Source organism: Leiobunum rupestre, chromosome 7 (assembly GCF_980474605.1).
Source record: "Leiobunum rupestre chromosome 7, qqLeiRupe1.1.hap1, whole genome shotgun sequence".
In the NCBI taxonomy this organism is placed as follows: domain Eukaryota; kingdom Metazoa; phylum Arthropoda; class Arachnida; order Opiliones; family Sclerosomatidae; genus Leiobunum; species Leiobunum rupestre.
In genome coordinates, this window is record NC_143390.1 from 25,594,968 (window position 1) to 25,610,872 (window position 15,905).

Consider the following 15,905-nt stretch of genomic DNA (forward strand, 5'->3'; position numbering starts at 1 on the left):
TTAGCGTGCGACCCCGGACCCCATAAGAGTGGAGCTTGGCCTTGAAAAGCTCGTGGGGGACCGAATCAAATGCTTTGCAGAAGTCAAGGACACGGCCAGCTTGCTCAAAGCCAGAGGTCCAATCCTCGACGCAGCATAGGAGATGAAGTCACTCCTGAAGCCGTGCTGGAACGGGTTCATTAGATTGTGCTGGATGAAATGCATAGAAATGGCAGACGCACAGACATGCTCATCGGCTTTCAGAACTTGGGACAGGAGAACAACTGGGCGGTACTCAGTAGGATCGGATTTATCTCCACCCTTGGGTATCGGCGTGACGTTAGCCCGACTCCAATCACACGGAATAGCACCGGTGTCATAAGACAGATGGAAGATGGTCGTAAGCGGAGCCGCTAATGCATCGGCGCACTGGCTCAATACAATTGACTGGATGCCGTCAGGGCCAGGAACTTTATGCGGTTTGACTTTGGTCAACAGCTGGTGTATTCCTTTGACATCATACGCCGGAAAAGTACGTCGGAAGGTAGACGCCAGGAGATTGGCTTTGTCTACTGCTGTGGTGAACGTCGTTCCAGAGCTGGAGAGATCGGGAACTCCCGCTGACTTTGCCTTCTTGGAGACTAGCTGGTAGAACCTTTTCCTGTGGGTTGTGATATCCGGCGCTACTTTGTCAACATGATGGGTGCGCGCAGCTCGGAGTGCAAATTTGACCATAGCACGATGCCGACTGAAGGCTTGTACATTGGCAGCAGAAGGGTACTTCCGGGAGCGGTTGTACGTACGCTTTGTGATGCGCATCAGACGTCTGAGTCTGCCTTGTTGAAGTCAGGAACCGATCTAGGAGGATTCCTGGGTAGGGGCGGACCCCACGAATATTGAGCAGGAGAAAATCATGGTCACTGATGCCCGGAAGATGGGAGACAGTTTCAAGAATGTTGTCATCGGAAACCAGAACCAGATCAAGGATGTTGGCAGCTGAATCACGTACCCTGGTGGACTCAGTGACACGTTGGTTGAGGTGAGAGGCCAGGGGAGTATGTAGAAAGCTCGTTGCCACTGACGAGGAACTTGTCTGCATAACCCAGTCAATACTGGGAAAGTTAAAGTCTCCGGTGATGATGAGATCAGACTCCCCCCCGGCAAGACATCCCAATAGGGAATTAAGTCTCTTGGTGTACGTGAGGGTGGCCAACGGTGGCCGATAAATGTAGCAGAGACGGAGACATGAGGAGCCGATTGTCAACCGGGCCGCGACCGCTTCGACTTCAGTCTTCAGGTCCAATGGGTAGGACTTGAGGTCCTTGTGGGCGGCCAGGCAAACACCACCTCCGTGTAAGTTCCTGTCTTTCTGGTAGACCTCAAAATCAGGACCAAAAAGCTCGAAATACGATATGGTAGCATCTAGTTTGGTTTCGGTAAGCGCCATGAAGGGAGGACGGTGTGTATCAATATAGGCACGGAGTGCGTAGTGCTTCGTCTTAAGCGAGTCGATGTTGGTGTACAGAAGAGAGAGCCGGGTTCAACCTAGTCATTGCGACGATGGTGGAGTATCCCGCTGCTCTATCACGTAGGACGAGTGAGGTTGTTGAGCAGGGGAATGATAGAAGTCCACGGTGATTCCTTCTGGTGCAAAAGCAAGGGAACGAAATAGTTCCGGCGATCAGCCCGAGTTTCAGACAGGACAGAAATGGGATGAAAACCCAAGTCGACGAGGTGGCCCTCCATCTGAGCCGCCGTAACAGAGGTATGCATTAGGGAGGCGCGGGGAGCTTTGGTAGTCTTGGCCGCTAGCCCGGAGTCGACAGCAGCCGGTGGGTTGGTGTCCCATTGTACTTGCTTGCTATTTCGTGGTCGTTTATCCAGCTTTATGATAAATAAACTAGCAGGCCATCTTCTTTTTGTTTTTTAGGCTCTTATGAACCTGCATTCAATATTCTAAATGCATTTAAATCGTTTTCGATGGCTAGTTCCAAAGCAGTTTATCGGTACGATTTCATCTGTCGTGTGTCCGTGGTTACAGTTAGTCTCTTCCATTTTACGAGCACGCGCAGAAAGCCATTTATTAGTTTTAGTTCGATAGATATTAATTAGAGTCACGTTGAATTGAATTAAGATGTCCGAGAAAAAGAAGCATTCTGGTTCTTTTTATAAAAAAAAAGGAAATAAAGAGTTTAATTTAGTTTCAAAGTAAGAGGGCGCCAAAAATCTCCCTTGCCCGGGTAAAAAAAATTCTTGAGTGATTTGGCTTCATTTGGCCGTATAATTTGTTTTAGTCAACCAGAAATTTCACTTATAGCAGAAGTAAATAGGGGGAGTGGGCATCATTGCCATTTTTGAGAGTCGGCACTTTTCAAGAATTTCCCCGCCTTTTCTTTCTCTCCTTTCTTTACGCGGATGAATACAATCATAGAGGGAACTATAATGCAGAAGCGGATTAACCCTTTCGGCACATAATTTTTTTCCGCCCCTGGGTATTGTATAATGGGTGGGGCCTACGATGCCTAATGGTTAATACGCCCCTGCTATAATGCACAACGCTCCGAGCAAATAAAACGCGTCTAAGCGCCGTAAATTGGTCCTAACGATTGTTAAGGCTTATTCTCGGTAATATAATATTTTCACTTTCTGTAACGCAAAAACGTTTAATTTCTGGAAGTATGTAAATGTTTCATTATCCCATGGGGGACGCACTGTTCAGGCTTCAAAAAGCACGCATTAATACTGGGAATAGGAAAATCACTCTTAATTTTAGTTCAATGTGGACAAACTTGGCGTCGCTGAAATCGATTTCCGGCGGAGTTTCGTAGAGAAGCTGGAGCGTTCACGTTCAGGTTTACAGGTTTATTTATTGCCGTATAAAATACACTCCTTTATAACAGAGCGGCTCCTTGTGGAGTTCAGCAAAAGATATTTCAATATACAGATACTAATCATACAGTATAATATTAACTAGTTAAAAGAACTACAATTAAAATGAAACAAGTTGGTAAGCCAAAATATACCTCTCCTCGGAAGAATTGTCCCTAGTGGTATTAATTTCTCGAGATAACCCTTAAAGATATATCTCCGCAATTTAGAGTTATTTGTTAAAAATATTAACCCATTTCTATCCCGCCCGGTATAAAATTTTTATTATAATTAAAATAATTGAGACGAAACGACCAATTTTAATTTATTCAGAATATCATAAGTTAAGTAGTTACAACAGTAAGTTAGACGTACTATAACAATGCACAATTGAATTAAACCCTTTTACAGAACAAGTTTATCAGTTAAATATAATGCGAAGCAAATTTTAATGAAATAAATATCTACAGAGGCTTTTTGGAATTACTCGCTTACGAAATACTTGCCGCATCTTTAACGCTCATTTCATTTCAACACTCGCCCTTGATGAAGATACCGTAGATATCTGGTAGTGGACGACTCGTTCACTTCCTGTTGACGTTGTGACGCATACCACATGAAAAAGGCCAATGCCGTCCAATTTCCAATATCATATAATGACTCGCACACCCAAGAAATCATTGACTGCGTTAGAAATCGTAGATATCCAAATATCCACACCAAATGTATTTACAAGAAGCAAAAACCTTACCATCAACAAAGCACAGAGAGCCACTTGACTAACCGCCAGCTTTTAAAGCAATTAACGTTAAATTATCTCCTTTGAATTAACAGAACTATATATAGGTAGTTAAGAAAGTGGACCACCCACAGGGTCTACCCTTTAACCCTCTAATCTCGGCTGACTGCGCTAAAACAAGATTTAACCTTTAAAAAATACCAGATTAGGCCTTCATAAATTCATTAATAAAAAAAGACTTTATTACCTATTATGCTTACGATGCCTGTCTTAATTTCAGTGAATCTAAGCAGCTATCGGTGGTTCTGTGGTAGAGCGCTCGACTGCCAAGCCGAATGGTCTGGGTTCGAAACCTGGGTGGCGCATTTGTTTTTAATCAATAGAGAAACGCTAAATTAGAATTTCTTCAATGCAATAATTTCAATTTCAATTCTATTTCAATTAAACCAAAATTTCGTACTCTATTAAATACGCTTCCGATAAAGCTGAAGGTCTAATTTTCAATAAGGCGTAACAAGTGTCGGTGGTTCTGTGGTAGAACGTCCGCCTGTCAATCAGGAGGTCTCGGGTTCAAATCCCGCCCGATGCGATCGCAAATTGATACTAAGACGAATACCGTGTACAACTGGTGGAAACCCTGCCATTGGACGTTGAGAGGTAGCATTACACTCAGCACTCGGTCCGTCCCAAAGTCATGAAGAAGTTGGAGAGAAAACGCCCATATAAACACAACAGACTCAACATGCACATCCATCAGAACACAAACACAACAAATTCAACACTCACAACCTACGCATAAACATTACAAAAACGTAATACACCAAACCGTCACGACGGTGAGCGAAAAAACACCATCCAAACCAAACCGCAAATGCATCCGTTAACGCTCACCGTCGCACGGTGGTTTTGCCAACCCTTTGAGAAACTGCGTACGCAGTGATTACACTTTGCACCGAAAATGCGAACGCGTTCGCAGTCCTGACAGACAGACACACCCACAGACCCACCCACAGACCCACAGACAGACACGGTCGTTGTATAACCCCTCCTAGGGGACTTTGTCCCCTCGGAGAGGTAAAAAGTATAGTACAAAACATGAAAACCACTGTATTCACGATATAGGAATAATATACCTTGAGAAACAAATGAAAAACTGAGAAAACTATGACTGTATGACAAAATGGCGCCGTTGTTGTCGGTTAAATGATTAGGCTTAGTAAGTTTTAGACCTTTTATTTTTGAAATTTGTTCTTTTAATGTTTAAGTAATTTTAATTAACCATTGTGTTAAGTAAAAATAACCAGTAAGCCGCATATGGCTGAGGTTTTTTTATCTAATTCACTGGAATCCATTTCATTTCTAAACTTAAAAAATTTAATGAACTAAGCCTAGATAAAATTTTAACTTTCACTTTTTAATTGACCGATTTCCAAATTACGTTTTTGCGAGTGACAGTACCTTTACGTTGTGAGGTATAGCAAGCATATTTACCTGCTTTTATACACTAACATGGCGGCGTATTTTCACGCGCAAAATGAATTTTAAGATCCACGAATACAAAGTCTCATGCAACAACAACATGTAAAGTGAAGTCCCATAACCGATACAACGTGGGAACGAATGCCAATCAAAATTAAATTAAAACATATAACGATATATATATACATCCGATTACCTGGGAGCACTAAGGGCCACGGGGCAGACCGTATTATAGACGCAGATTATGAAATTGATTTTACTCGAAGGCTCTTATGTAGTGAAAAGATATATAGTTCCCTGAAAGAACTGCAATAATTAACCAAATTTGTCCATAAAAGGCTTATAAACGTTCAATGATGATGTACGCTACCGAGGAGGGTGCTGTTTGTTGTTCCTAGCTGCCATTTATTCCCTAGTTTTAAATAATCACAAATATTGTGGTTTTCTGACACCAAATCCCTCTGGACGAGGCAATGAAAGCACAAGTCATGACTTTCTTGTTAGGAAACAGCTCTTTTATTTTTTCTAAAAACTTTTCGCCAGATTAATTTTGTACTTTGTTGTCAAAGGCAGCAACTAATGACCCGGGTTTTCCTAGGGGACAGCCACATCGTAAATCATACAAAGACACATTATCTTCAAAAATTAGGTCAGGCTTATAGTGTAGTTCATTTAGACAAAAAAAAGGCCGAAGTTCGCATTAATTGTAGTAGTAGGTTTGACTTTTTTATGCTCTTAGGTTCGGTCCCAGTAGTATATACTCAATTTTGCAACCAACTTCGAAATCCCTGTGCTAACTCTGGGGTACGCTAAAAACCGCGAGTTTTTCGGACTTTTTTCCGTTTTTTCCTCATAGCTCCAAACTTATGCGTTTTTGCGCATAATTCCCTATCATCTTTTTAAACTAGCGTACATGTTGAAAATAGTTTGTAGGAAATTTAATTAGCTTTCATTGAAACACAAGTACCTTCCTGTAGGTCTACTAGTTCTCGAGAAAATGATCAAATAGTTAAATTATTGTTTACCGCTAAATTAAAGCAAGTGCCGGCCCTAGTGTAGCTGCGTTCTGGCTCATTAGATGTCGCCGGAAATTTTTGCCAAAAAGGTTTTTTAAACTACCGTCCATGTTTCGAGCCAAATATCGCTACAACGACGTGTCCTACGACCCTTATAGTTTGTAGGAAATTTAATTTGCTTTCATTTAAGCACAAGTACGTTCTCGAGAAATAGTGAAATTGCTGTTTTGTGGTAAATGAATCCTATCATTTTTCTAGCGATTCCTATGGTTTTTTTTATTTCCTTTGATATATTATTAGTACTACGGTTTCCGTTTAATATATATTATAGATATTTACGTATATTTCTATGTTTTATTTATACAAATTTTATTTATTTTATATTTTACTATGATTTTCTTATTGTTTTTGTTTGTGAGTTTTTGAATAAGAACAATGCGCCAAACTTGAAAAATAGTGTTAAAAACAAATTATTCAAGTACAGTCATTAGCTAATTACAGACGATATAGGTACTTACAATTTACTGAAAACGTACATAACTAAACAAAATTACAAAAGTATTGTAAATTAAATTAATCACAAACTGGTTTTTGTGACATCTATGGACATATATGGACATGAAAAACATAAAAAATTACAAGAAAAAGACAATACACTAAGAATATTTCGGTTTCTTTGATGGGCCGGGTGTGTCCTCAAAATTTTCGGCATGTTTTGGCTGCGCCAATTTTGTAGGAGGCGCTAGGCTTAGGTCTTCTTCGTCAGATTCTTCCATCTCGACGGCTGGTACTTTGACGCAACGCTTTCCTTCACAGGATCTGCAGAGAGCAGAGCATTTCAGCCCTGCTTTTTGGCTCGAAACATGGACGGTAGTTTAAAAAACCTTTTTGGCAAAAATTTCCGGCGACATCTAATGAGCCAGAACGCAGCTACACTAGGGCCGGCACTTGCTTTAATTTAGCGGTAAACAATAATTTAACTATTTGATCATTTTCTCGAGAACTAGTAGACCTACAGGAAGGTACTTGTGTTTCAATGGAAGCTAATTAAATTTCCTACAAACTATTTTCAACATGTACGCTAGTTTAAAAAGATGATAGGGAATTATGCGCAAAAACGCATAAGTTTGGAGCTATGAGGAAAAAACGGAAAAAAGTCCGAAAAACTCGCGGTTTTTAGCGTACCCCAGAGTTAGCACAGGGATTTCGAAGTTGAAAAATTGAGTATATACTACTGGGACAGAACCTAAGAGCATAAAAAAGTCAAACCTACTACTACATTTAATGCGAACTTCATGTCTAAATGAACTGCACTATTATATCCGCGGTTCTATCAGTGTCGTGGTTTGATTATTACGTTTAGATTTGACCAATAGGTCGACCACCTTATCATGGCGTTTAATTATTGCTGCCTCAGCAATAATTCGATCCTGTTAGGACAATAACGGCAGTGACGGTCCCCTATGCAACTAGGGGCTCCTTTACGTGCCAATAAGTTCAGGCAGGTATTGATGTTGCGGATAAAGTGCCTCGAGTTGATTAGTTTTTCAAGGTTTGTAAACATACCGTTGGATATGTTGCAACCCTTGCCCTGATCCAGCCCTGCACCATAGACGTTATGAAATAATTGTTCGCTCCTGTAAATTTTAACCGCCGACTTAGTCGGTTCGATGGGAAAATAATAAAATATGGTGTGGAAATCACCTCTAGGATTACTGGATCAGGTCTATCAATAGCATAGACCGGGACATTCGTTCGAAAGGAGATCAGATCAAGTCCTCCATCTCTAGCTGGTGCATAAAAGAACCCCTCCGGTAAGTAATTCGGTAATTTTAGCACGCGTCTAGTGACGCCTTTAATTTAATTTAATATCTAGGACAGTAAGGCCCTGGGGGGGCTATTCTGTAAACATTCGAACGGAAATACGATCTCGATACCCTGTACCATGTCGAGATCGACTTCGACAATTTGCATTGATTTATGCTTATTCAAAATCTTTACAGAATACCATTCGCGAGATCTCGAAATTCGAAATCTATTTTTCGATCGAAAACTGGATTTCAAATGTTTACAGAATAGGCCCCCAGTTTACAAATCTTAGAGAGCGCTAATTCGTGTAAGAATTTAGGGATCACATATTGTCTAAGAAAGTGTATCTTCTGATTCGGCTTTAGTGGAGATTTAATGAGTTTATCAATTAGTGCATGTTCTTTGTATCAGGACGGCACTTTCCGTTTGGGGAATAGTTTACGCCCAAATAGGTTGGTAGAGAGTCATATTATATCAGCGCGATTTTCTCGCCTTTGATAGTGCAACGTCTCCTTTTGGGAAATTTCATATCTCATCTAGGTCTACATTACGCCCGACTTTGAACAAAATCGGCAATAAACACCTCGGGTACTCTCCTTGTGAGTAGGAATATGTTTTACCATAAGTAACATAATAACAATAAGTAGGACAATTAACGAGATTTACAACCAAAGTGATTTTCATAGTTATTGCGTAATCAAGATGTTTTCTCAGCACAGAGCCCTCTAGTGTCTAAAATACGCGAGACTTCCGCTAAGCCAAAATATCGGGTTTCCGATAGATAGGCCGAATATTAGGGTAAAATTTGTAGTTTTTAGTTTTAGGAACTACCGGGGTTGGGAGAGCTAATTATTTTTACCATAGCGCCGACTGAAAAACGCTAGGTTTACTTGTTGCCTGCTCGATTAGGGACTTAAAGTATAGTTAAATAATAACGATGTTGGTGAAAAAGGAACATTTTATTCTGCGTCAAGTCATGAGAGAGAATTTTAGAGAGACAGTGGTTACATTTTTGCGGAGGAGGTATTTATAGTTTTTACAAGATGGGGGAGAGGGACAAAGGGGTCGGGTGGCGCCACTGGTGGAAAGGATGTCCAAATCTTTCCCTTCCAACCCGTGACGCTGCACTTTTTCCCACATTGACCCTCGTGTTGCAATTCACGGGGGCGCGTACAATGGGCAGGATACAAGAATGGACAAATACATTAGTGTAAATTTTACTCCCAGACAATCTGGCGCCTAAATAGTTTCTCGCGACAACTTGTTTTATTTTTAGTTCTTTTACAAATTATTAAAGGTTTTCACAAAATTATAAAAATTAAAAAAAAATTCTCGGCGCCACGAGCTCATGTTTTGTTATCACGCGTGATTCGCACGCGGGCTTCAAAACAAAGCCAAAGCCCCTCGCGACTCCAGAACGTGCTCTCCGATATTAGGCTTAAATTTTTATCAAAAAGTAGTCATCCAAAACGGTAAGTCGCGAGTCCAAGTCACAGCTTGAAGAGAGTATCAGTGCCGAAAAAAGATTCGGTTAGAAAATTATAATTAAAGCAATAGGAAGTGTCATACTTATTTTTATTATGTTACTCATGGTTTTACTAATTAATAAATAAAGATAGTGTAAAAGCTTACAAAATTAGAATTTTTAATTCCACAATTTGCCAAAACGAAAAGCGCCTCTAGAAAAGTGCGTATTATAAATATGTCTGGTCATTCCAACTTGATAATTCCCATGAATTTTATATTTCGGGTTTCACTTAATAATTCCCATGAATTTTATATTTCGGGTTTCACTTAATAATTCCCATGAATTTGATATTTCGGGTTTCACTTAATAATTCCCATGGATTTTATATTTCGGGTTTCACTTAATAATTCCCATGAATTTTATATTTCGGGTTTCACTTAATAATTCCCATGAATTTTATATTTCGGGTTTCACTTAATAATTCCCATGAATTTTATATTTCGGGTTTCACTTAATAATTCCCATGAATTTTATATTTCGGGTTTCACTTAATAATTCCCATGAATTTTATATTTCGGGTTTCACTTAATAATTCCCATGGATTTTATATTTCGGGTTTCACTTAATAATTCCCACGAGTTTTATATTTCTGGTTTCACTTAATAATTCCCACGAATTTTATATTTCGGGTTTCACTTAATAATTCCCACGAGTTTTATATTTCTGGTTTCACTTAATAATTCCAACGAGTTTTATATTTCTGGATTCACTTAATAATTCCCACGAATTTTATATTTCGGGTTTCACTTAATAATTCCCACGAATTTTATATTTCGGGTTTCACTTAATAATTCCCACGAGTTTTATATTTCTGGTTTCACTTAATAATTCCCACGAATTTTATATTTCGGGTTTCACTTAATAATTCCCATGAATTTTATATTTCGGGTTTCACTTAATAATTCCCATGAATTTTATATTTCGGGTTTCACTTAATAATTCCCATGAATTTTATATTTCGGGTTTCACTTAATAATTCCCATGGATTTTATATTTCGGGTTTCACTTAATAATTCCCACGAGTTTTATATTTCTGGATTCACTTAATAATTCCCACGAATTTTATATTTCGGGTTTCACTTAATAATTCCCACGAATTTTATATTTCGGGTTTCACTTAATAATTCCCACGAATTTTATATTTCGGGTTTCACTTAATAATTCCCATGAATTTTATATTTCGGGTTTCACTTAATAATTCCCATGAATTTTATATTTCGGGTTTCACTTAATAATTCCCATGAATTTTATATTTCGGGTTTCACTTAATAATTCCCATGAATTTTATATTTCGGGTTTCACTTAATAATTCCCATGGATTTTATATTTCGGGTTTCACTTAATAATTCCCACGAGTTTTATATTTCTGGTTTCACTTAATAATTCCCACGAATTTTATATTTCGGGTTTCACTTAATAATTCCCACGAGTTTTATATTTCTGGTTTCACTTAATAATTCCAACGAGTTTTATATTTCTGGATTCACTTAATAATTCCCACGAATTTTATATTTCGGGTTTCACTTAATAATTCCCACGAATTTTATATTTCGGGTTTCACTTAATAATTCCCACGAGTTTTATATTTCTGGTTTCACTTAATAATTCCCACGAATTTTATATTTCGGGTTTCACTTAATAATTCCCACGAGTTTTATATTTCGGGTTTCACTTAATAATTCTCAAGAATTTTATATTTCGGGTTTCACTTAATAATTCCCACGAATTTTATATTTCGGGTTTCACTTAATAATTCCCACGAATTATATATTTCTGGTTTCACTTAATAATTCCCACGAGTTTTATATTTCGGGTTTCACTTAATAATTCCCACGAATTTTATATTTCGGGTTTCACTTAATAATTCCCACGAGTTTTATATTTCTGGTTTCACTCAATAATTCCAACGAGTTTTATATTTCTGGTTTCACTTAATAATTCCCACGAGTTTTATATTTCTGGTTTCACTTAATAATTCCAACGAGTTTTATATTTCGGGTTTCACTTAATAATTCCCACGAATTTTATATTTCGGGTTTCACTTAATAATTCCCACGAGTTTTATATTTCTGGTTTCACTTAATAATTCCCACGAATTTTATACTTCGGGTTTCACTTAATAATTCCCACGAATTTTATATTTCTGGTTTCACTTAATAATTCCCATGAATTTTATATTTCGGGTTTCACTTAATAATTCCCACGAGTTTTATATTTCGGGTTTCACTTAATAATTCCCACGAATTTTATATTTCGGGTTTCACTTAATAATTCCCACGAATTATATATTTCTGGTTTCACTTAATAATTCCCACGAGTTTTATATTTCGGGTTTCACTTAATAATTCCCATGAGTTTTATATTTCTGGTTTCACTTAATAATTCCAACGAGTTTTATATTTCTGGTTTCACTTAATAATTCCCACGAGTTTTATATTTCTGGTTTCACTTAATAATTCCAACGAGTTTTATATTTCGGGTTTCACTTAATAATTCCCACGAGTTTTATATTTCTGGTTTCACTTAATAATTCCCACGAATTTTATATTTCTGGTTTCACTTAATAATTCCCACGGATTTTATATTTCTGGTTTCACTTAATAATTCCCACGAATTTTATATTTCTGGTTTCACTTAATAATTCCCACGAATTTTATATTTCGTATTTCAATTAATAATTCCCACGAGTTTTATATTTCTGGTTTCACTTAATAATTCCCACGAATTTTATATTTCGGGTTTCACTTAATAATTCCCATGAATTTTATATTTCGGGTTTCACTTAATAATTCCCATGAATTTTATATTTCGGGTTTCACTTAATAATTCCCATGAATTTTATATTTCGGGTTTCACTTAATAATTCCCATGGATTTTATATTTCGGGTTTCACTTAATAATTCCCACGAGTTTTATATTTCTGGATTCACTTAATAATTCCCACGAATTTTATATTTCGGGTTTCACTTAATAATTCCCACGAATTTTATATTTCGGGTTTCACTTAATAATTCCCACGAATTTTATATTTCGGGTTTCACTTAATAATTCCCATGAATTTTATATTTCGGGTTTCACTTAATAATTCCCATGAATTTTATATTTCGGGTTTCACTTAATAATTCCCATGAATTTTATATTTCGGGTTTCACTTAATAATTCCCATGAATTTTATATTTCGGGTTTCACTTAATAATTCCCATGGATTTTATATTTCGGGTTTCACTTAATAATTCCCACGAGTTTTATATTTCTGGTTTCACTTAATAATTCCCACGAATTTTATATTTCGGGTTTCACTTAATAATTCCCACGAGTTTTATATTTCTGGTTTCACTTAATAATTCCAACGAGTTTTATATTTCTGGATTCACTTAATAATTCCCACGAATTTTATATTTCGGGTTTCACTTAATAATTCCCACGAATTTTATATTTCGGGTTTCACTTAATAATTCCCACGAGTTTTATATTTCTGGTTTCACTTAATAATTCCCACGAATTTTATATTTCGGGTTTCACTTAATAATTCCCACGAGTTTTATATTTCGGGTTTCACTTAATAATTCTCAAGAATTTTATATTTCGGGTTTCACTTAATAATTCCCACGAATTTTATATTTCGGGTTTCACTTAATAATTCCCACGAATTATATATTTCTGGTTTCACTTAATAATTCCCACGAGTTTTATATTTCGGGTTTCACTTAATAATTCCCACGAATTTTATATTTCGGGTTTCACTTAATAATTCCCACGAGTTTTATATTTCTGGTTTCACTCAATAATTCCAACGAGTTTTATATTTCTGGTTTCACTTAATAATTCCCACGAGTTTTATATTTCTGGTTTCACTTAATAATTCCAACGAGTTTTATATTTCGGGTTTCACTTAATAATTCCCACGAATTTTATATTTCGGGTTTCACTTAATAATTCCCACGAGTTTTATATTTCTGGTTTCACTTAATAATTCCCACGAATTTTATACTTCGGGTTTCACTTAATAATTCCCACGAATTTTATATTTCTGGTTTCACTTAATAATTCCCATGAATTTTATATTTCGGGTTTCACTTAATAATTCCCACGAGTTTTATATTTCGGGTTTCACTTAATAATTCCCACGAATTTTATATTTCGGGTTTCACTTAATAATTCCCACGAATTATATATTTCTGGTTTCACTTAATAATTCCCACGAGTTTTATATTTCGGGTTTCACTTAATAATTCCCATGAGTTTTATATTTCTGGTTTCACTTAATAATTCCAACGAGTTTTATATTTCTGGTTTCACTTAATAATTCCCACGAGTTTTATATTTCTGGTTTCACTTAATAATTCCAACGAGTTTTATATTTCGGGTTTCACTTAATAATTCCCACGAGTTTTATATTTCTGGTTTCACTTAATAATTCCCACGAATTTTATATTTCTGGTTTCACTTAATAATTCCCACGGATTTTATATTTCTGGTTTCACTTAATAATTCCCACGAATTTTATATTTCTGGTTTCACTTAATAATTCCCACGAATTTTATATTTCGTATTTCAATTAATAATTCCCACGAGTTTTATATTTCTGGTTTCACTTAATAATTCCCACAAGTTTATACGAAAGTCGCTTTATTTGCTAATCAACAAATTTAGTATTTTTCTATTACTCTTTTGGGCATGGAAATAATTGGTAATTAATGGTAAATGGATGAGACAGGCTGAGCCACCCTCTTGAAAACGTGAACGGGGAAACGTGTAGGAGATTAGATTTTACACAATAATATAATTTCCTGTATTTACCTAAAAAATACTCCTATAATTTCCTGTATTTACCTACAAATTACTCCTATAATTTCCTGTATTTACCTACAAATTACTCCTATAATTTCCTGTATTTACCTACAAATTACTCCTATAATTTCCTGTATTTACCTACAAATTACCCCTATAATTTCCTGTATTTACCTAAAAATTACTCCTATAATTTCCTGTATTTACCTACAAATTACTCCTATAATTTCCTGTATTTACCTACAAATTACTCCTATAATTTCCTGTATTTACCTACAAATTACTCCTATAATTTCCTGTATTTACCTACAAATTACTCCTATAATTTCCTGTATTTACCTACAAATTACTCCTATAATTTCCTGTATTTACCTACAAATTACTCCTATAATTTCCTGTATTTACCTACAAATTACTCCTATAATTTCCTGTATTTACCTACAAATTACTCCTATAATTTCCTGTATTTACCTAAAAATTACTCCTATAATTTCCTGTATTTACCTAAAAATTACTCCTATAATTTCCTGTATTTACCTAAAAATTACTCCTATAATTTCCTGTATTTACCTAAAAATTACTCCTATAATTTCCTGTATTTACCTAAAAATTACTCCTATAATTTCCTGTATTTACCTACAAATGACTCCTATAATTTCCTGTATTTACCTAAAAATTACTTCTATAATTTCCTGTATTTACCTAAAAATTACTCCTATAATTTCCTGTATTTACCTACAAATTACTCCTATAATTTCCTGTATTTACCTACAAATTACTCCTATAATTTCCTGTATTTACCTACAAATTACTCCTATAATTTCCTGTATTTACCTACAAATTACTCCTATCATTTCCTGTATTTACCTACAAATTACTCCTATCATTTCCTGTATTTACCTAAAAATTACTCCTATAATATCATGTATTTACCTAAATATAATTCCTATAAACTCCTGTATTTACCTAAAATTACTCCTATAATATCATGTATTTACCTAAATATAATTCCTATAAACTCCTGTATTTACCTAAAAATTACTCCTATAAACTCCTGTATTTACCTAAAAATTACTCCTATAATTTCCTGTATTTACCTACAAATTACTCCTATCATTTCCTGTATTTACCTACAAATTACTCCTATCATTTCCTGTATTTACCTAAAAATTACTCCTATAATATCATGTATTTACCTAAATATAATTCCTATAAACTCCTGTATTTACCTAAAATTACTCCTATAATATCATGTATTTACCTAAATATAATTCCTATAAACTCCTGTATTTACCTAAAAATTACTCCTATAAACTCCTGTATTTACCTAAAAATTACTCCTATAATTTCCTGTATTTACCTAAAAATAATTCCTATAATTTCCTTTAAAATGACTATAAATTTCCAATTTTTACTAAAAAAAATGGTAGGTTTTCCGGTGGTCACCCTGCTTTTGGCGTTCTTGCCTTTACGGTTTTACCCATAATTTGTCATATCGAATCATAAGTAATCAGAGATGGGAACTTCCTTAGCTTTGCAAACTGGGATCTTAAAGGGACTTTGAACTTCGTAGACGCAAAACTACTTTAGCTAATGAGGACATACTAATAGATTATCTCTCTTTGTTGACAGAATGGCTGTCAGATTACATTAGGCAATAAATATAAGCGAAAACGCGTTTTTGGTTTCAAATTTC

At 35.8% G+C, this 15,905-nt stretch overlaps 1 protein-coding gene across 1 annotated transcript; it reads right to left on the reverse strand.

Moving 5' to 3' along the window:
- Nucleotides 1-1,426, reverse strand: LOC149935383 (uncharacterized). The gene is made up of 2 exons (XM_090153573.1): nt 783-1,426; nt 1-640 (listed from the first exon to the last, which is right to left on the reverse strand). Exons 1-2 carry the CDS (start codon nt 1,424-1,426, stop codon nt 1-3), a joined length of 1,284 nt encoding a protein of 427 aa, XP_090009699.1.
- Nucleotides 1,427-15,905: the final 14,479 nt, after the last annotated feature.